This window comes from Coregonus clupeaformis, chromosome 7, assembly GCF_020615455.1.
Source record: "Coregonus clupeaformis isolate EN_2021a chromosome 7, ASM2061545v1, whole genome shotgun sequence".
Taxonomy (NCBI): domain Eukaryota; kingdom Metazoa; phylum Chordata; class Actinopteri; order Salmoniformes; family Salmonidae; genus Coregonus; species Coregonus clupeaformis.
The window spans coordinates 4,398,345-4,420,204 of record NC_059198.1 but is presented as its reverse complement, the minus strand read 5'-3'; the positions used below and the strand labels follow the sequence as shown (position 1 = coordinate 4,420,204).

Here is a 21,860-nt window from a genome sequence, read left to right as displayed (position 1 = left end):
GATCTTTCTTATACCTCTCAGATATAGGACAGACACTTTAAAACATACTTCCTTTTGATGTATTTTTCCATGTATGAATCTGTTATTCAATGCGTTTCTATGGGCTAATAGCAGTAAGGCCAAATTCAATGTTTCATCAAATATATATACTTTTTAATGTTGATACCTAAAGGGGTCCTAATATTACATTTTACATTTTAGTCATTTAGCAGACGCTCTTATCCAGAGCGACTTACAGTTAGTGAGTGCATACATTATATCAAATCAATCTGTATTTATATAGCACATTTCAGACATGAATGCAACGCAATGCGCTTCACAGGAAAAATTGTTAAGACTCTTAAGGATTATTAGCTATTACTGTGTAACACTCACAGTGCACACACTCGACAGGTTGTTGAGTGAAAGGGTGTGTGCTCTCTCTCTCTCTCTCTCTCTCTCTCTGCGATATGAAAGAAAGGAGGAACAAGTGGATGCCTTGATGTGCCTCTCACTGGCATTTAACTCCACCTGAGAGAGCTAGACTTTGGTCCCCTCAGACAGTCAGAACACCTTTTAGCTCCTCTCTCTCCTTGAGGTGATGATGAAACAGAGGGAAAACTGTCCACAGGTTTAATTATTTAGCTGCAGGGTTTGACTATGGTAAGATTAGACAGCCTCCCTCTCCTACTCCAACATCACCTGTTAGGTCTCAATGGTATGCAAGTCAACTGAGCTGCTCCTGACTGCTTCTCATGCTTATTAACATGGGTTTTATTCCTAATATGATGTGAGTACATGCAAAAGAGGACCCATGAGGGTTGAAATTGTCCTATTTAAAATATTACCTGGGAGCAAAGCAGCATTATGCATTTTTTTTTTTTACCCCCTTATGAATAATAGAGACCTGCTTGAGCATAGTAATGGATGAATTATAACAGGCATATCTATTAACTGCCTATGTATTACGTATCATAACATACATATTTGCCGTGCTCTCTAAAATAAGAAGTTTACTGCCAAACCAGTTGACTCACCAGTGAATTGCATACCGTCTACTATTCATTGTGTAGTCTACTGTTTACTGTGTCACTTTGCATAGCCATAACATACTACATTGCACTGCACTGTATTCTCCTCCTGCTTTGTTCATAGACAATACTGTACGGATATGCTACTATGGTTTTAGATATCATTTCCCGGATAACATTCTTGTGTGTAACTCACCCTTAACTTTCCAAACAGTAAAAATAGTTTGAAAGGTAAACATGATATAACAGGGCACGTCATTAATAAATAAGAAAGCTGTCATATAAGAGATAAAAGAAGAAGTATGTACAGGAAGGAAGACCCCTGAGACAATGATCATGATCCCACAGAGAATCAATTATATAGGATGATAACGGAGCTGACATTAATGGTCCTCAAGGATCCATACCAGTCAAATCCATTGTCATTGTATTGAATGGAGGCTCCTGGGAAAATGAAAATATGACAGAGACCTCTGAGAGAGACCTTGGGTTCCTGATTTATTGAAATCCATTGGAGCTGTCAATCAAAAAAGCCTCTTGACATTGGAAATTACCTCTAAACATGCATAATAACATGCGGTCAAGGAAGATATATGTAATTGATAGATCTGGCATCTCTCTCTCTCTCAGATTTTGTATTTCCATCTACTCCCATGTTCTGTTTCATTTCTGTCTCTGTCTCAGTCAGAGGAATGGCAGTGTTGCAATTGGAATGCAGCTTAAAGACAGAGTGTAGGTCACAGTCCTTTGTCAATCTCTGGTTACTCATTGGCTGCTTTGGTCAGAGGTTGTAGTGCTAACTGTATTAGTTTAGTTTAGAGTTTATTAGTCACATGCACAGGTTCACAGATGTAATTACAGGGTACAGGGAAATTCTTAAGCTCTGAGTTCCAACAGTGCAGGTCAACAGAAGTGAATGGGACAATAATACAAATTATAATATACACATATTTACAACTGTAAGGGAACACATACTGTAAGGGTCCCCTGACTAGCTGACTAGTGGTGGCTGTTCAGCAGCCTGATGGTCTGGGGGTAGAAGCTATTAGCCAGTCTGTCAGTTTTAGCCATGATGCTCTTATACTGCCTGCGTCTGAGTGATGGAAGCGGGGAGAACAGTCCGAGGCTTAGGTGGCTGAGGTCCCTGAGGATCTTCTTGGCCTTCCTGTGACACCTGGTGTTGTAGGTGACCTGTAGGTCAGGCATTGTGCACCCAATTGTGCGTTGGGCTGAGTACCACTCTCTGTAGCCGTATGAATGGTGTACATACTCACTGACTCCTTTTCCTCTCACTCGTTTCATCACTCACTCAATACGTCAGTCACTCTGTCACTCAGTCACTCACTCACATTTTTCTCACTCGTTTAGCCTAATCAATCACTCAATACATCAATACATCACTCACTCACTCACTGCCTTCGTCTCTCACTAACACACACTAAAGAGAGAAAGTGAGAAAAGCCTGAGAGGCTGAGAATATCTCATGTTGATGTGATGGTGACCCCATTTAACCCAACTACCCATCTTCTCTTCCCAGAATGTAATGGAACAGTTCAACCCTGGGCTCAGGAACCTGGTCAACCTGGGGAAGAGCTATGAGAAATCAGTGGCAGGTGAACAGCCGTCTTATTACTGAACTGTACTGTACTGAACTATGCTACATTGTACTGTATTTTATTACCATGGCAGGTTACTTGGTTACCAGAACATGTCTCTGACCATCATTTAGCTTCAGTTATCTCATGCATTAGTCATAGATGTTGGTGGTCATCGTTTAAAGCTGTATTATATGTATTATAAACAGTAGGTCTGATTTTTTAAATTCAGGGTGCTTGTGTAGTAGTAATTTTACGCTCTGCATTTCCACATTTTGTAAAGAAATACTTATTTTTTTACAGCGATGAGCCTGGCTGGAAAGGTGTACTTTGATGCGGTCTCTAAGATCGGGGAGAATGCTGCCGTCTCTCCTGTCTCCAGGGAGTTGGGTAAGTCTTACCTCCCTGGCCATGTTACAGTCCATGTCTGAATGTCTCTGATTTAACTCAACTGAGACCCTTGGTAGACCTCTTTTGGATCTCTTATTGATCTTTGTAGATTCATCACCTATCCCCTTGTTGGTGAGGGGGATGGTGCCAATAGTCCCTCCCATCCCAATGCCTCTCTCAAACCCAGCTGTGGAGCTTTGGCTGGACTGTAGTGGATGTCCATGAGTTCTACTTCAACGTGGTCACCAGCCACACAATAGCTCCAGTAGAGTGGCACCCATACACCTTAAATATACATTGGGGTGAATTGTTAGGACATTGAGGTCCTGATAATATAAGTATAGCTCAGTCTTACAGGATTTAATCAGCAGCTTGCCCCAGAGCAGCAGGGGAGCCCAGACACAGTACCACTCAGACACACACACACTGGGCTGAAAATAAGCCTCCAGATTCAGGGGATAGAGGTGGATCCTTGCTGTGCTAAAGTGTATTGGTGTGATCACTGGGCAGAGCAAGTCATTTCAATGTAGTTTTCCTCCATGTGATTTAATCACAGTTGGAGGTGTAGTATATTTTAAGTGTATTTTGAGTGGGATTTCTGCTGCAGCTCCTCAGCTGATTTCTGCTGCTGCTGTACTCCTGAGTGGCGCAGTGGTCTAAGGCACTGCATCGCAGTGCTAACTGTGCCACTAGAGATCCTGGTTCGAATCCAGGCTCTGTCGCAGCCGGCCGCGACCGGGAGACTCATGGGCGGCGCACAATTGGCCCAGCGTCGTCCAGGGTAGGGGAGGGAATGGCCGGCAGGGATGTAGCTCAGTTGATAGAGCATGGCGTTTGCAACGCCAGTGTTGTGGGTTCGATTCCCACGGGGGGCCAGTATAAAAAAATAAATAAAATAAAAATTGTATTCACTAACTGTAAGTCGCTCTGGATAAGAGCGTCTGCTAAATGACTAAAATGTAAATGTAAATGCTGGTGTAAAACCATAGCTGTGGGATGTAGGGGTGTTGAGGGTGCTGCAGCACCCCCTGATAAATCACCATGAAAAATAAAATAAATAAGGAAGAAAATGCTTTTAGGGGTTCTGCTGTCTGGTAAAGCTATGATGTTAGGGCTTCTGCTGTCTCTGGTAAAGCTATGATGTTAGGGCTTCTGCTGTCTCTGGTAAAGCTATGATGTTAGGGCTTCTGCTGTCTCTGGTAAAGCTATGATGTTAGGGCTTCTGCTGTCTCTGGTAAAGCTATGATGTTAGGGCTTCTGCTGTCTCTGGTAAAGCTATGATGTTAGGGCTTCTGCTGTCTCTGGTAAAGCTATGATGTTAGGGCTTCTGCTGTCTGGTAAAGCTATGCTGTTAGGGCTTCTGCTGTCTCTGGTAAAGCTATGATGTTAGGGCTTCTGCTGTCTGGTAAAGCTATGCTGTTAGGGCTTCTGCTGTCTCTGGTAAAGCTATGATGTTAGGGCTTCTGCTGTCACAGGTAAACTCCAATCAAGTTGAATAAACATCTCAAGGATGATCAATGGAAACAGGATGCACCTGAGCTCAATTTCGAGTCTCATAGCAAAGGGTCTGAATACTTATGTAAATAAAGTATTTGTTTTTTATTTTGAATACATTTGCAAAAATGTCTAAAAACCTGTTTGCTTTGTCATTGTTTTTTTTTGTGTGTGTACATTGATGAGGAACATATTTACTTTAATCCATTTTAGAATAAGGCCTTAACGTAACAAAATGTGGAAAAAGTCAAGGGGTCTGAATACTTTCCGAATGCACTGTATAGCAGACCACTCTGTTATGCATGACCAGTGACCACCACATGCAGCTGCCTTTGAGAACACTGGCTTTACTCTGGCTTTACTCTTCGCCAACTGGCTTGTCAGGACCAATGCGATCAATGCAAATAACTCTGATTTAATGTACAGTATGATCCAAAGTTGGGGCCCTCTCTATTTGAAATACAGTACATTGATTTAGGAATTGAACTGGGCATGTACTCTAACTTCAAGTGGAAATTATCTTTCACATCTTATGTTCCTGCATTGACTTGAATTGACCTGAGTGCTGTCATATTGGGAAATTATTATGCAATAGGTCTGTCTCACTGTCTCTGAGATGTAACCCAACTCTCTGTTCACTGTCTCACTGTCTCAGAGATGTAACCCAACTCTCTGTTCACTGTCTCACTGTCTCTGAGATGTAACCCAACTCTCTGTTCACTGTCTCACTGTCTCAGAGATGTAACCCAACTCTTTATTCACTGTCTCACTGTCTCACTGTCTCTGAGATGTAACCCAACTCTCTGTTCACTGTCTCACTGTCTCAGAGATGTAACCCAACTCTCTGTTCACTGTCTCACTGTCTCTGAGATGTAACCCAACTCTCTGTTCACTGTCTCACTGTCTCTGAGATGTAACCAAACTCTCTGTTCACTGTCTCAGAGATGTAACCCAACTCTCTGCTCACTGTCTCACTGTCTCTGAGCTGTAACCCAACTCTCTGTTCACTGTCTCTGAGATGTAACCCAACTCTCTGCTCACTGTCTCACTGTCTCTGAGATGTAACCCAACTCTCTGTTCACTGTCTCTGAGATGTAACCCAACTCTCTGCTCACTGTCTCACTGTCTCTGAGATGTAACCCAACTCTCTGCTCACTGTCTCACTGTCTCACTGTCTCTGAGATGTAACCCAACTCTCTGTTCACTGTCTCTGAGATGTAACCCAACTCTCTGCTCACTGTCTCACTGTCTCTGAGATGTAACCCAACTCTCTGTTCACTGTCTCACTGTCTCTGAGATGTAACCAAACTCTCTGTTCACTGTCTCACTGTCTCAGAGATGTAACCCAACTCTCTGTTCACTATCTCACTGTCTCTGAGATGTAACCCAACTCTCTGTACACTGTCTCACTGTCTCTGAGATGTAACCCAACTCTCTGTTCACTGTCTCACTGTCTCTGAGATGTAACCAAACTCTCTGTTCACTGTCTCTGAGATGTAACCCAACTCTCTGCTCACTGTCTCAGAGATGTAACCCAACTCTCTGCTCACTGTCTCAGAGATGTAACCCAACTCTCTGTTCACTGTCTCTGAGATGTAACCCAACTCTCTGCTCACTGTCTCACTGTCTCACTGTCTCTGAGATGTAACCCAACTCTCTGTTCACTGTCTCTGAGATGTAACCGAACTCTCTGTTCACTGTCTCACCGTCTCTGAGATGTAACCCAACTCTCTGCTCACTGTCTCACTGTCTCTGAGATGTAACCCAACTCTCTGCTCACTGTCTCACTGTCTCAGTCTCTGAGATGTAACCCAACTCTCTGTTCACTGTCTCTGAGATGTAACCCAACTCTCTGCTCACTGTCTCTGAGATGTAACCCAACTCTCTGTTCACTGTCTCTGAGATGTAACCCAACTCTCTGCTCACTGTCTCTGAGATGTAACCCAACTCTCTGCTCACTGTCTCTGAGATGTAACCCAACTCTCTGTTCACTGTCTCACTGTCTCTGAGATGTTACCCAACTCTCTGTTCACTGTCTCACTGTCTCTGAGATGTAACCCAACTCTCTGCTCACTGTCTCTGGGATGTAACCCAACTCTCTGCTCACTGTCTCTGGGATGTAACCCAACTCTCTGCTCACTGTCTCTGAGAATTACATTTACATTTACATTTTAGTCATTTAGCAGACGCTCTTATCCAGAGCGACTTACAGTTAGTGCATACATTATTTTATCGAACCCACAACCCTGGCGTTGCAAACGCCATGCTCTACCAACTTGTAACCCAACTCTCTGCTCACTGTCTCAGAGATGTAACCCAACTCTCTGTTCACTGTTTCACTGTCTCTGAGATGTAACCCAACTGCCTGTTCACTGTCTCAGAGATGTAACCCAACTCTCTGTTCACTGTCTCTGAGATGTAACCCAACTCTCTGTACACTGTCTCACTGTCTCTGAGATGTAACCCAAAGCTCTGCTCACTGTTTCACTGTCTCTGAGATGTAACCCAACTCTCTCTTCACTGTCTCTGAGATGTAACCCAACTCTCTTCTCACTGCCTCTGAGATGTAACCCAACTCTCTGGATGGTTGGTTTGAAATCTGAGAAGTAAACAGAAGTGCAGCAGAGCACAGTGTCATCTCTCGTGTGTCTGCCAGGAAGCTCCTTCTCAACCAGTGCTGTGAGGCAAGTTTTCAGTCTCGCTGTGAAAAAGTGAGTTTTGTTGGGACAACGTTCCTATTCTGTCCTGTCACCATGGATGGACAGGTTATCTGAAGACCCATCTGGATGGTGCCTTTGTCCACCCCAGTGTTGTGAAGTAGAATGTTGTCTCGCTGGGACAATGTTGGGAGAACGTTTCCACTGTCCCGTCACACACACACTGCCCTCTGCGCCATTATTTTGAATGGCTTCCAACCCATTTTAGATAACCCATGCTTTGCAGTGTGTCAGGTGGCACCTGCTGTTGATGCTAGGTTTATTTCGCCCGCAGTCAAAAACATTGGAGGCATAGAGATGCTCTTTCCCCAAACAACTTGGAGTGAGTGCGTTTGTGGGTACACTCCAGATGTTATCATATTTAAATTATTATGATTATTTGTGTATTGTATACTGCAGATTATAAACTGGGTGGTTCGAGCCCTGAATGCTGATTGGCTGACAGCCGTGGTATATCAGACCGTATACCACGAGCATGACAAAACCATTTATTTTTACTGGTCTAATTACGTTGGTAACCCGTTTTTAATAGCAATAAGGCACCTCGGGGGTTTGTGGTATATGGCCAATATACCACGGCTAAGGTCTGTATCCAGGCACTCCGCGTTGCGTCGTGCCTAAGAATAGCCCTTAGCTGTGGTATATTGGCCATATACCACACCCCCTCGGGCCTTATTGCTTAAATATACACTGAGTGTACAAAACAGTAGGAACACCTTCCTAATATTGAGTTGCACCCCCTTTTGCCCTCAGAACAGCCTCAATTCATCGGGGCATGGACTCTACAAGGTGTCGAAAGCGTTCCACAGGAATGCTGGCCCTTGTTGACTCCAATGCTTCCCGCAGTTGTGTCAAGTTGGCTGGATGTCCTTTGGGTGGTGGACCATTCTTGATACACACGGGAAACTGTTTAGAGTGAAAAACCCAGCAGCATTGCAGTTCTTGACACAAACTGTTGCGCCTGGCACCTACTACCATACCCCGTTCAAAGGCACCATTCACCCTCTGAATGGCTCAAATACACAATCCATGTCTCAAGGCTTGAAAATCCTTCTTTAACCTGTCTCCCCCCGCTCATCTACACTGATTTGAAGTGTCTTTAACAAGTGACATCAATAAGGGATCATAGCTTTCACCTGGATTCACCTGGTCTGTCTATGTCATGGAAAGATCAGGTGTCCTTAATGTTTTGTACACTCAGTGTATATAGTTGTCTAAGTTAAGTTTTGGGACGAAGACCATAACCTCAAAAATGTAACCTATTGTTATTGGTATTCAACTTGCCTGGACAGCAGTCTGTCTCAAAGAAACGATACATTCATGTTGCTTTATTTTAGAAAGCCAGTGACTGTTTAAAGTCTCCCAATCTAAACCTGTAATGAGTATCACTGAGCACTGCAGTCATATTGCTGTACAGTCATCTGTCTAATTTGCATTTGTTGTTTCCTGCAGCCATTACTGATCCAATCTCCTTATCATGGAATAGTTTCCTTATCCTGGAATAGTCCCAGCACTGGCCTCTCTCAATGCACTCTCACTGACCAACTCTCACTGACCAACTCTCACTATATTCGTTCTGTTTATGGCTGCATCTTAAATTAACCTATTTCCCATAAGGCCCTATTCCCAAGAAAGTACACTACATATGGAATAGGGGACCATTTAGAGGTTCCTTAATGTTATGAAAAATCCCTAACCGAAAAGTGATGTTTCTTTTCACTCACAAAATTAAAATCACGGTGCTGTTATCACAAAACACATTATTTTCTGTGTTATAGCCTAACTAGACGATAGGCAATAAAGGCCTCTGGAACGTTTTGTAATTTATGTACAACCAGAGAGGAAAAGGTTAACTTTAGGCTACTTTGGTGAATATGCGAGGCATTCAGATTACTAAGACATATGCGCCCCCCGGATCTTTCTGCCTGCCCCCTCCTCTCTCTCCCTAATGCTGGCTCGCCTGTGCCGTATTCATTACACTGATTCTGTTGCAAAACGTTTCTGAATGGAAGCAAATGGAACGAAACTGGGAGGGACCTACCTGAATTTGTCCAATAGAAACTCAGGACCTGGACGACTTGCCTTAATAGAAGGAACCATTAATTCTGCTCTGTATCAGAGAATTCTACAGGAGAATGTCAGACCATCCGTCTGTGAGCTGAAGCTGAAGCGCAGCTGGGTCATGCAGCAAGACAATGATCCAAAACACACAATCAAGTCTACATGAAAAATTGCTAAAAAACAACAAATTGGAAGTTTTGGAATGGCCTAGTCAAAGTCCAGACCTAATCCCAATTGAGATGTTGTGGCAGGACTTGAAACGAGCAGTTCATGCTTGAAAACCCACACTTCACTGAGTTAAAGCAGTTATGCATAGAAGAGTGGGCCAAAATTCCTCCACAGCGACGTGAGAGACTGATCAACAACTACAGGAAGCATTTGGTTGGAGTCATTGCAGCTAAAGGTGGCACAAACAGTTATTGAGTGTAAGGGGGCAATACATTTTTCACACAGGGGAATTGGGTGTTGCATAACTTTGTTTATGAAATAAATGAAATAAATATGTAATTGTTGTGTTATTTGTTCACTTATGTTCCCTTTATCTAATATTAGGTTTTGTTGAAGATCTGATAACATTCAGTATCACAAATACGCAAAAGTAGAGAAAATTAGAAAGGGTGTACCGGAGCGCCAAGTCTAGGTCCAAAAGGCTCCTTAACAGCTTCTACCCCCAAGCCATAAGACCGTTGAACAATTAATCAAATGGCCATTTGATTAATTGTTCAACGGTCTTATGGCTTGGGGGTAGAAGCTGTTAAGGAGCCTTTTGGACCTAGACTTGGCGCTCCGGTACCGCTTGCTGTGCGGTAGCAGAGAGAACAGTCTATTACTTGGGTGACTGGAGTCTTTGACAAAAAACAAATTGGTACCACTAGTCTTTCGGATGATACCAACAGATTTTATCACTTTGCTACAGACAAATTGAATATGATCTTTCCAGGATAACTTTTCATGAAATTAGAACTCAGAGGAATCTAGTGGATGTGACTTGTTCCATTTCAGTCCCACCAATATTGAGATTCTGGCAATTTTTTTATGCAGCATTGAAGGTCCCCAAGAACACAGTGGCCTCCATCATTCTTAAATGGAAGAAGTTTCGAACAACAAAGACTCTTCCTAGAGCTGGCCGCCCGGCCAAACTGAGCAATCAGGGGAGAAGGGCCTTGCTCAGGGAGGTGACCAAGAACCCGATGGTCACTCTGACAGAGCTCCAGAGTTCCTCTGTGGAGATGGGAGAACCTTCCAGAAGGACAACCATCTCTGCAGCACTCCACCAATCAGGCCTTTATGGTAGAGTGGCCATACGGAAGCCACTCCTCAGTTAAAGGCACATGACAGCCCGCTTGGAGTTTGCCAAAAGGCACCTAAAGGACTCTCAGACCATGAGAAACAAGATTATCTGGTTTGATGAAACCAATATTGAACTCTTTGGCCTGAATGCCAAGTATCACGTCTGGAGGAAACCTGGCACCATCCCTATGGTGAAGCATGGTGGCAGCATCATGCTGCGGGGATGTTTTTCAGCGGCAGGGACTGGGAGACGAGCCAGGATTGAGGGAAAGATGAACGGAGCAAAGTACAGAGAGATCTTTGATGAAAACCTGCTCCAGAGTGCTCAGGACCTCAGACTGGGGCGAAGGTTCACCTTCCAACAGGACAACGACCCTAAGCACACAGCCAAGACAACGCAGGAGTGGCTTCTGGACAAGTCTCTGAATGTCCTTGAGTGGCCCAGCCAGAGCCCAGACTTGAACCTGATCGAACATCTCTGGAGAGACCTGAAAATAGCTGTGCAGCGACACTCCCCATCCAACCTGAAAGGACTTAAGAGGATCTGCAGAGAAGAATTGGCGAAACTCCCCAAATACAGGTGTGCCAAGCTTGTAGGGTCATACACAAGAAGACTTGAGGCTGTAATCGCTGCCAAAGGTGCTTCAACAAAGTACTGAGTAAAGGGTCTGAATACTTATGTAAATGTGATATTTAAGTTTTTTAAACCTGTTTTTGCTTTTTCATTATGGGATATTGTGTGTAGATTGATGAGGGGAAAAAACGATTTAATCTACTTTAGAATAAGGCTGTAACATAACAATATGTGGAAAAAGTCAAGGGGTCTGAATACTTTCCGAATGCACTGTATAAATCATGAAAACCGTAATAATGCAATTTAGAAAGTAATATTTCATGATCAACCGTGAAACGCTTTGGATAAATCTAAAAAGTTGCCAAGAGCGTAGTCATTGTTGTTAAGGGCTATAAAGATTTTATCCACAAGTTGCAAAAGAGCCATATCTGTGGAGTAGTTTTCATGAAAACCATATTGGTGCTCATATAGGATACAGTGCTGATTTAAATGTTTCAACATTCTCTTACACACCAATTTATCTAGGATTTTAGAAAAACATGGTAGTACAGATATTGGGCGATAATTTGTAATGGTATGGTTGTAGATGCCTTTTTCTTATTCAACAGTTGATTGAGGATTTTCCAAGTTTACTTTATATTATTTAAGGATTCTTGATATTTGTTAGTAAAATACAAAAATTGGGATATCCGAAGTAGGTGAGTACATTTGTTCTTATACTTTTTGTAATTTGCAGAATTCAGGGGAGAGGTATTTGTGAGAAACCTTTTATACAACTTGTTTTTTTAACTGAGGGTTTTTTGAGACCGGTTGTAAACCAAGGTTTCCAGAACCTTTCTGCTGCTCTCTTATGTTGTTTAACTAAGGGAAAGCAGTGGTGAAATACAGAATTGAAAGATGTGAGAAAAGTCTGGTAAGCAGACTCCACATCGGCCTGATTATCAACATTTTCCCATGAAATATCATCAATCAACATATTAAAGTGCTCACAATTACTTTTGTTAAATATTCTACATTTAATGCTACTAATCATTCCGATCTGTTCATTTCCAGCTGCCAAAGAGAAGTGGAAAATTGGAAAGTGGTCAGAAATGTCAGTATAAAATATACCTGTATTAGCCACATTTATTCAAAGAAGTCGACGTGCAAGGAGTCGAGGAATCAATTATTTTGGAGTCGATTCTCCACCACTAGGTCATTGTCGTTAACAGTTGGAAAAATAGCAGAGAAAGGCAAGCGACAGCGGCGAAGTACCCTATGGCAATATTTTGAGAAGTTAAATGAGAAGGAAATGCCAACTTTGCGAGGTGCAATTGAGGTACATTAATGGTAGTACATGTGCAATGCTTAACCATCTGAAAGGGACGCACCTTGAGACCCAAACCGTTGCTGGCAGCAGCGCAGTTGCATTGTGAATTCATGTGGAAAACTGATAAACGTTAAGACATTTTTTCCATTAGTCACATCCCTAGTACCATTCATGATTTTCCTCATGGCTCATTTAATAGGGATTACTGAGCTCATAGCACCAAGCCCCACCACCACGTCTACCACCACGTCTACCACAGACAGACCATACTCATGAATCAGTCAGCGCTCAATTGACCATGCTTGTGTAAAGGACTGCTGCTTGCTTACCGAGTACCACTTCCTTCCGATTCGGCTCATACCTGGTGCGAACTCGGGACATCTGCCTTGCTAGCACACATGACCGTCCTCCCTTGAGCGTCTTAGCCTGATCGCGCCACCTCAAAAGCTAGCTAATGAGGGGACGCAAGCGGGACACTTAAGGCTGAGAAGTAAGTTTCAAACATTGTTGCTTGGCAACATTCTGTCCATAACACACTGCATATAAACAAATGATTAGTTGGATTGTTGTTACTGTAAAATATATGCTCTCCAGTCTCCACTTAGTTTTAGGCTCAGCATTAAAACGTTTGCCTTCTTGAAACTTAGTTATACAAAAAGTCAACATGTGATAGTCAGTAGGACATTGCGAGCTACATTTTCAAAGTATTATAGCAGCAGTTTAGCTTAGATGAAGGAGCTGTGTTGTCAATGGATACTTTGCTACTTTTTTAGCTGGTGAATTATTTTGTGGTGAGAGATAATTGGATTTAAGTGACACTAACAATGGGATAAGTTGAATGGTAGGTCAGGGGTCTGAACATGGTGCCATGCACAGGGCTTCTTTCACAGATCTTTCTCTACCTGCACAGGCCTCTCTCTCTCTCCTTCCTTTTTCTCCTAGTGCCACCCCACTTTATGTTCCCGTCCCTCCCCCCCTCTACCTCTCTCCCTCCCTCTCTCTCTCCCTCCCTGTCCTGAAAAAGGGCACATTTACCAGGATGTTCTGGTGCCCTTTAGTCAGCGATGTTGTTTGAACTGTGGTGAGTATGCCAGCCACAGCCCACAGGGCAGGGTGGGGCTGGAGACTGGGAGAGGTAGAGTGGAGTGGCTTAGGACACACACACACACTGGGACAGGGAGTGGAAGTGTTTTAGGGCAGGGCAATGTTTAGGTATGGTAATCCAAGGGTTAATAACGAGTGGAGCTGGGCCTGGCTCATATGGCACAGTATTTATTTTCATGTTCCACCATATCACAGCAGCTTATGTATTCATAACATGTGAATACAACATTCATGAAATGTAAAAGTCTGTGTACTAATTGTTGGTATATTGAGACCTTTAGTCACATGTATTATCTTGGAACGTGTAATGTTGTTGAAATGAAATACATTTTACTGTTCATGTGTAGTCTTATGATTATGACTAATCCAATATAATCATTGAACAATACTAGCCTTCATTATGCAATGTTCAACAGTAAGTGAACAAAGCTTGCTTCATGTGAAACCATCCAGAAACGCCTGGGTTGGGTTTGTTTGATCAATGATCAGTCACATACTGACACAACAGCACCTTCCTCTCTGGGTATTTCTCTCAGAGCAGAGCCATCACTGTCTGCTGTAAACAAACACTCTTGAATAATATGGAAATATTGGATGAGTAGTGTATAGTTAATTCGTCATTCCTTCAGTCCCACACTAAAGCTCTCTTCCTGTATAGTGTATCACTACTGTATTTAATGCACTGAACCACTCGACCTCTGCCCTCGCTCCTCTCCCCTGCCATTGTGTCCCAGTACGGAACATTCTGTCTATTGTATTGTATTATTAAACTAATCTCTTGTGTTGTTTGATCAGAGCTTTCTGACGCAGTCTCTCTGCTAGCTCTGTGCCACAGAAGAGGGACAGACAGCCAATAGCCTGGGGTGACATGGAATGGTAAATCTCTGTCCAGACAGACAGTCAAAAGCTTTCATCAGGTTAACATCATATAGCCAGGCTAGTGTGTAGTCTGACAGACAGTGTAGGAGGTGGCCTAATCACAGGGCTGACCCGCTTAGCTCCTGCTCATTAGCAACCAAATGGAAGAAAGACTGAAACAAGGAGGGGCTATACTTGGACTTGTCCAATAAGAAATACTCATTTTAGTTCTCCATCGCGAAACATTTTAAAACGAATGAACACGACCCAGGTTTGCATCATACTGTGTAGGCCTAGTCCAGGAGGTGGTCTAGTCACAGGGCTCACCCACAGTCCTCCATGGGTTAGTAGCTACTCAGATATAGGCATGATGGTTTCAGGAGATATATTACACAGGGGTGGGATTGAATAAGGAATCCCTTACTTCCTGCTGATTATATGCTTTGATTATATTCAGTTTAATATAGGTTTATCTGCGTAAGATGCTTCATTTGATTTAACGTGTTACGACAGAGGCATCAGTAAAACGACATCCTTTCATCCATTTATTAGCAACACGTATTATGATAATCAGTCAGAAGTGCCATGTGGTTGGATCCTTATTATATGAATTGAGTGTTATGATTTCCAGTTGCTTTATGGTATTATTATGTTTGAATCCATTTTTGATTGGCTGTTGAGGAACATGCAGAGAGTGATATTGTTTTTGGTTCCCTGCAGTTAGAGCTGTTTTTGATGATCTAACTGCAGGTGGTAACAACACACGGTTTCCTCAACGCTAGTGAATATTTATAGGGTTAATTTTAGTTTACAACTGAATTAAAGCCATCCTGGGTCGTATTCAGTAGGGAGAAAACATTTTGAAATCGACTGAACCGCAGGAGATACGAACTGAGCTTGTCCAATAACGACACAGATTTCCATTTTCTTTCGCAACACATTGCTTCAGTGTGCCCTACTGAACATGAACAATGTGTGTTACAGTATCTCACAAATAAATCACTGTTCTGTCAGAGTTGTCAACATTGTTTCCTTTCCTTCACCTTTTTGTCAATTCAGCACTTGAAGTCAGTGGGATGTGTACTGTATGTCTTTTCTCTTTATGAAGGAAAGTAACCATTGGAGACTGTGTGCATTTTACTGACTACCTTTTTTGGGGGTTCTGACAGATTCCGCTTCACGAAGAAGTGTACACTCCCCCACATGCATTTAAAAGCATTGGATTGGTGCAAGCAAGTTTCCACCATATTCCTTCCAACAGTCCATTCCTTTGAAATCTAATAGTGCACACTTCAGGAGAAGGGTAGATAATATGTCCGCTAATGCACACTTCAGCAGAAGGGTAGAGAATCTGACCGAAGCCCTAATCTTGTTTCCCCCCCATGAGCCAAGTAGCCAATCAGTGCCTGTCTCTCTCTCTCCACAGGCGTGGTGCTGATGGAGATATCTGAGGTCCACAGGAAAGTTCACCTTGAGCTAGAGGAGAATGTGAGTACTGTGTGTGTGTGTGTGTGTGTGTGTGTGCTTGCTTGAGTTTGTGTGTATTTGTGATTGTGTGTGTGTGTGTGGGTTCTGCAATGTGTGTGTGTGTGTGTACATGAGTGTTTGCATCATCTATTGTTTAATTCGCCCAGTGTGTCCTATCTCTCTCTCTCCCTCTCTCTTTTTATTTCCCTCTCCCTCTCTTTTTCTCTCTGCTGCTTAACACAATGCACCGTTTAGTGTCTCTCTTTCTCTTTCCCCTTCTTCAACTCTCTCCATTAGTAATCACAGGATGGTGTTTCTCTCTATGTAACACCAAGGGACAGAAAAGCTAAGATAATGAGCAGTAAACAAAAACAAGCTAGAGGAAAAGTTGCACCTGTCTGGTTATTGTGTACAGCCTGTTTATAGAACGGGAGCAGGTCTGAACATGCCCTGTGAGGGGGCCTCTGGGAACTCCACTTGTTGATGACACACTTGTCAAGGCCTGTAGGTGCTCAATCCCGATCACTTCAACAGCATTATGGTTGGCATACAATAACTTATTCTACAAACTATAAACAATGTTTATCATCATAAGTATACAGGGTTAAGGAGTAACTGATTAGATGTAATCAGTTACTTGTAATCTGATTACAAAACTGTAACTGTAATCGGTTACATTGCCAGCAAAAATACTGTAGTCAGATAGTCTTTTGCACAACGTAGCAACGCCCACTTCCGCTCAACTTCCTACCCGATACATAGCTTCCTCTCCCGATTGCGACTTGTCAGACTGATTGTAGCCATACTAGCCTCGAAGTCGCTCGTTTTATCATTAATATACAGAGGTAATCAGTATATTAATATAATCATATTTCTATCATATTTCTATTTATTGTGTTCTGTCTTTTTTTGTCTCTTAGCTAGCTAGCTATTAACGCGCTAACTAGTAAGGTGGCTAGCAATTAGCCAACGCCCCCCTCCCTTACCAACCATGGCACTGTTTTACACTGTGCTTGCAAGAGCTGCCAAAGATAACAGTGACGGATGTACGTCGTCTGGCCAAGACAAGTAGCAAAGCACCGACCTCCAAGTTGGAAAAAGGATTCAAACTTTGTCTCCAGTTACCTTTTCAACTATGAAGGTAAGTGTAGCCAAGTTGCCTATCAGACCAGACAAGGATGTTTACTCAAAGCTGTAATGTAGTTTATGACTTTAACAGTAGCTAGCTAACATTATGATTGCTCATTATTTTTAGAAGAGGCATACAAGAACTTTCACCCTCTATCCAAGCCATTGATCTGCAGCATGGGGATGTCTGCTGAAAAGCTTTTAGTCGACTCCCACTTCGGAAAGGTACAGGTGGGGAGCCTCCTGTCTTACCAGCAGCCTTCAATCACAACGTGACACATAGTTCACCATAAGGAGACACCACCATTCCCTTCACTGCCCCTGGATGGCTACAGACTGGAGAGCAACTTTCAAGGCTGCACATTTGTGCTCAGTGAAGAAGACCAGCTTCACATAGAGTCTCTTCAGGTGAGCTTCGCAACAGCCCATAAAATAGAGGAAGCTACTAGAGAACAGAGTGCTGTCTCCGACTGGCAGGTGCTCCGGAAACCAAGACTGACCTCGTCATGGTTCCGAGAGGCTTGCCATGTGAGAGGGCTGACATCTGCAGGCAATCTAGCTGAAAGGATCCTCAAAGGCACAGCACCAACAGCTGATATGAAGAGGGGACTGGAGTTGGAGATGGAAGCAGCCAGTGACTACTGCAAGATGCAGAATGTCAACTTCTCACCCTGTGGCCTCATCATACATCCTAACATCCCTTGGCTTGCCTCTTCTCCTGATGGCCTGGTCTACGACCCTCTCTAGCATCCACCTTTTGGCCTAGTTGAGATTAAGAACCCGAACGTAAAGGGTTTTGTGGCTTGCAAGTACGTTCACATGCATAACGGTGAACCTTCCCTGAAGAGGCAGCATGCCTACTACTGGCAAGTTCAAGGTCAGCTCTACATCACTGGGTTGGAGTGGTGTGACTTTGTTGTCTGTGCGCATGAGGACATTCTGTTCGAGAGAATACATAGAGACCCAGTGGTGTTCTCTCTAATTAGAGAGAAGGGTGACTGGTACTACTTATATGTGTACATGCAAAAGTTCTTAGGCAGGAAACACTAAATAACTACGGACAGGCTCCTTTATCTTTCAATTAATGAAAGAGAAACAAACCAACAAATCTATCCGTGCAATTAATTAATTAATAAACCATTTAAAATAATTAAGTTAATTTTTTTCTGTTCTCTTGTCACTGTAAATAAAAACTCTTTACAACGTTTTGTGTTTGGAGTATAAGCAGTGGTGTTTATTATCAATAACTGGACTACAGGGTGTTAGACAATGTGGATGGTCACAGCAAAAAAAGGAAAGATGCATTGCAGTAGTAGCTCAATGCTCCTTGGCCCATGCCTTCACAAGAGGCCCACACTGGTAGTTTGTGAGAAGGCAAGCCACAGCCCAGATGCAGTTGATGCTTCCCATCAGTGACATGGGGATCTCTGACTGAAACAGCTTGTTCAGTTTAATTCTGCCAATTCATCTCTTAATGTGGACTCTAAGATGGGCAATCTGTTGCGTTTGATGGACCTGTGCTGCTGGCATTTGGCTCTGTTTAGACAGAAAGGGTGGACGGTAGACCTTGCCTGGCACACAGTCATCAATCAGGAACCCCTTGACTGCCATCACAGCCATGTCTTCAGTGAGCAAGCCAAACAGTCCTGATTGTTTGCATAGCTCTTTGTCGCTGATGGAGCCAGCATACAATTATGACACAAAAGTAACAGATATTTACAGTAGTCTATAGCTTTTAGCTAAAGTGAATAGTAACATTGGTAAGACAATACAGTTAATCAGAAACGGGAGAACTTACTGAGTAGGTACATGGAAGTGTCACCTCCTCATTCCTCAGCTTGGCTCTCCTTGCTCGTGTGACATGGACAATATTGGCAGTTGACTGTTCGATGAGAGACCATAATGCCATCAGATGGTCATATGAGGCAAATCTACATGGGAAGAAGCATTGATAGGAGTTATTTACTCACAAGTCTAACATTAAATGTAGTATCATAAATCTAAGACAGAAATGCTGGTAGCTAGGGAAAATGGTTCCAGAAAGCAAACAGTGTAAAGTTTATGATGTAACAATACTAAGCAGGGCTAGATTTACCCACCTTGTGAAGGACTGGATCTGTGCATCTGATCCCACAAATCGCTGCAGCCCGAAACGACTTCTCATAGTCAACTCCTCTACTTTGTTTCGTAGGTCCTCAATCTCTCTCTGCATCTCTTCCCTCTCAATCAAAACCTGGTCAACTGCAGCGGGCTCAGGCACTGCACAGTAGTCGTGGTCATGGTAGCTATCCATCTTTTCATCCTCTCCATCTTCAACATGGTTGTCCTCTACACATCCAGTCCTTGGTCTCTCCCTTCTTTCCCAAACACTTGCTCTTGCTTGGACATGGTAGTTATTCCACTGGAATAGCAAAGGTACTGCTCCCTTCTTCAGACGTCGAAGCCCACTAGAAGGTTCAATGAAATAATGTGGTAAAAAGTGTCTACCACACACCTTGAAGTGACTTGTGACAGTGAAGTTTTCCCTGCGAATATTGATGACCCATTTTGCTCTTAGCTCAGTATCACTGGGAAATGAGTGAAAACTCAACAAGGAGTATTTCGCTGAGGAGGTACACAACGTTAGCACTAACGTTAGCTAGATACAGGTAGCTATCGTTTGCTAGCTAAAGAGACAAAAAAAACACAGAACACAATAATTGAATTACTAACTGAATGGATAAACACAATTTTCAACAATAATTATAAAAAAAGCTATAGAAATATGATTATATTAATATACTGAGGTAATTATAAAACGAGCGACTTCGAGGCTAGTATGGCTACAATCATGCTGACAGGACGCGATCGGGAGAGGAAGCTATGTATCGGGTAGGAAGTTGAGCGGAAGTGGGCGTTGCTACGTTGTGAAAAATTACAGATACTTTTGAAAAACTAGATGATTACTTCTTGTATTGCCTACAATATGGCACCTTTCTGTTTTCTCAATGACATTCAGTTCAGCAGGAGCAAGTTTAAGTTGGTTTCCCCTCAGCGAGTCTGACCACAAGTCAGAGACCACTATGATGACACTCCAAATGTGTTTGATGGATCCTTTTTGTCTTCTTCCAATGCCTCTTAAGGAGAAAGTCATCCACAAGTAACTGTAATCAGATTACTGAGTTTGTGTATTTCAAAAGTTACGTTAATGGACTGGTAACTAGTAACTGTAACGGATTACATTTAAAAAGGAATCTACCTAACCCTGTACGTATACATGTTGAGGAACCTTCTCATCTGAGAAGGGAGAAGTTGGAAGCATGTTGACTTTAGTATTTGTATTTATTATGGATCCCCACTCTTCCTGGGGTCCAGCAAAATGAAGGCAGTTATACATTTTAAAAACATTACAATACATTCATAACAGATTTCACAACATATTAAGTGTGTGCCCTCAGGCCTCTACTACCACATATGTATAACACAAAATCCATGTGTACATGTGCGTATGTTATCTTGTGTTTGACTTGACTGTGCTGTCATCAGGTCATGAATATGTGCTAGACACGAGCTCCTGTTGGAGGAACAAGAACCTCTGGGGTGTGTTGACATTACTGTTGTCATGCCAACTGATATTAAACCTGCCTAACTGTGGAGGGAGCCCATGGCAGCCATGGTGAATGGTTAACCAGGGGGAGAGGCAGAACATTGTGTCACTGTTTGTATTTTTCCTGCTCTCATCAGAGATCGAGGATCAGATTCCCCTAATCTTAACCCTAACCATTAGGGGGAGGATCTAGTCTGCCCAGCCAGCACCCATGTGGTAGTGCCAGCAGCACCCCTTGGCAGTGGCACCCCTGTAATTCAAACCCTGCTCCCTTCTCTGTTACCTACACTGGCACCACAGTTCATGAGACAACAAAGCTACTTCTCCCTATAATTACATCCATAAAAATGTAATTACTAGAACGGGGCTCCCCATTCAAGTCAATGTTCCATGATGGGTCAGCGATATTGAGTGTACCCATGAGAGAGGATGCAGTCAAATTGCCATGATCTGAGGGGCTTTTCCCGTTTTTAGTTAATATATCTGCCTGGTTCTATCCCCAGAAGTCACTGTTGTTCTCTTCCCTAGCTCCCCTCTGTATCGGAGAGCAGCTCTAGTTTAGTCAAGGCCTCCGCTGACTGTATGTGTGAGTCACAATATGAACTCATTCCATTGAAGAGTTGGAGATTGGAGGAAACATTGTCATGCATGGTGTGTCTATGAAAGGCAGAGGAGTTCCACTAATGCAGGGATCATCAACTAGATTCAGCCACGGGCCCATTTTATTTCTAGAGCGGATGATAGGTGGGCCGGAACATAATTACAAATAATTTGTAGACTGCAAATTGACCGCAAGAAGCCCAAACAGATATAATATTTGACTAAAACATAATCATTTCAAACCTTGCTTACGTTTGTACAGTGGGGAAAAAAAGTATTTAGTCAGCCACCAATTGTGCAAGTTCTCCCACTTAAAAAGAAGAGAGAGGCCTGTCATTTTCATCATAGGTACACGTCAACTATGACAGACAAAATGAGAAAAAAAAATCCAGAAAATCACATTGTAGGATTTTTAATGAATTTATTTGCAAATTATGGTGGAAAATAAGTATTTGGTCAATAACAAAAGTTTCTCAATACTTTGTTATATACCCTTTGTTGGCAATGACACAGGTCAAACGTTTTCTGTAAGTCTTCACAAGGTTTTCACACACTGTTGCTGGTATTTTGGCCCATTCCTCCATGCAGATCTCCTCTAGAGCAGTGATGTTTTGGGGCTGTCGCTGGGCAACACGGACTTTCAACTCCCTCCAAAGATTTTCTATGGGGTTGAGATC

The 21,860-nt window shown here is 42.8% G+C and overlaps 1 protein-coding gene across 1 annotated transcript in view; it reads left to right on the top strand.

Moving 5' to 3' along the window:
* Positions 1-21,860, top strand: part of LOC121568810 (brain-specific angiogenesis inhibitor 1-associated protein 2-like protein 1) — a 65,193-nt gene that overhangs the window by 7,551 nt on the left and 35,782 nt on the right. The window contains exons 2-4 of the mRNA XM_041879247.2: positions 2,548-2,623; positions 2,909-2,995; positions 15,829-15,890. Of these exons, the coding sequence (XP_041735181.2) occupies positions 2,548-2,623; positions 2,909-2,995; positions 15,829-15,890 (225 nt within the window). The remainder of the gene's footprint in view (positions 1-2,547; positions 2,624-2,908; positions 2,996-15,828; positions 15,891-21,860) is intronic.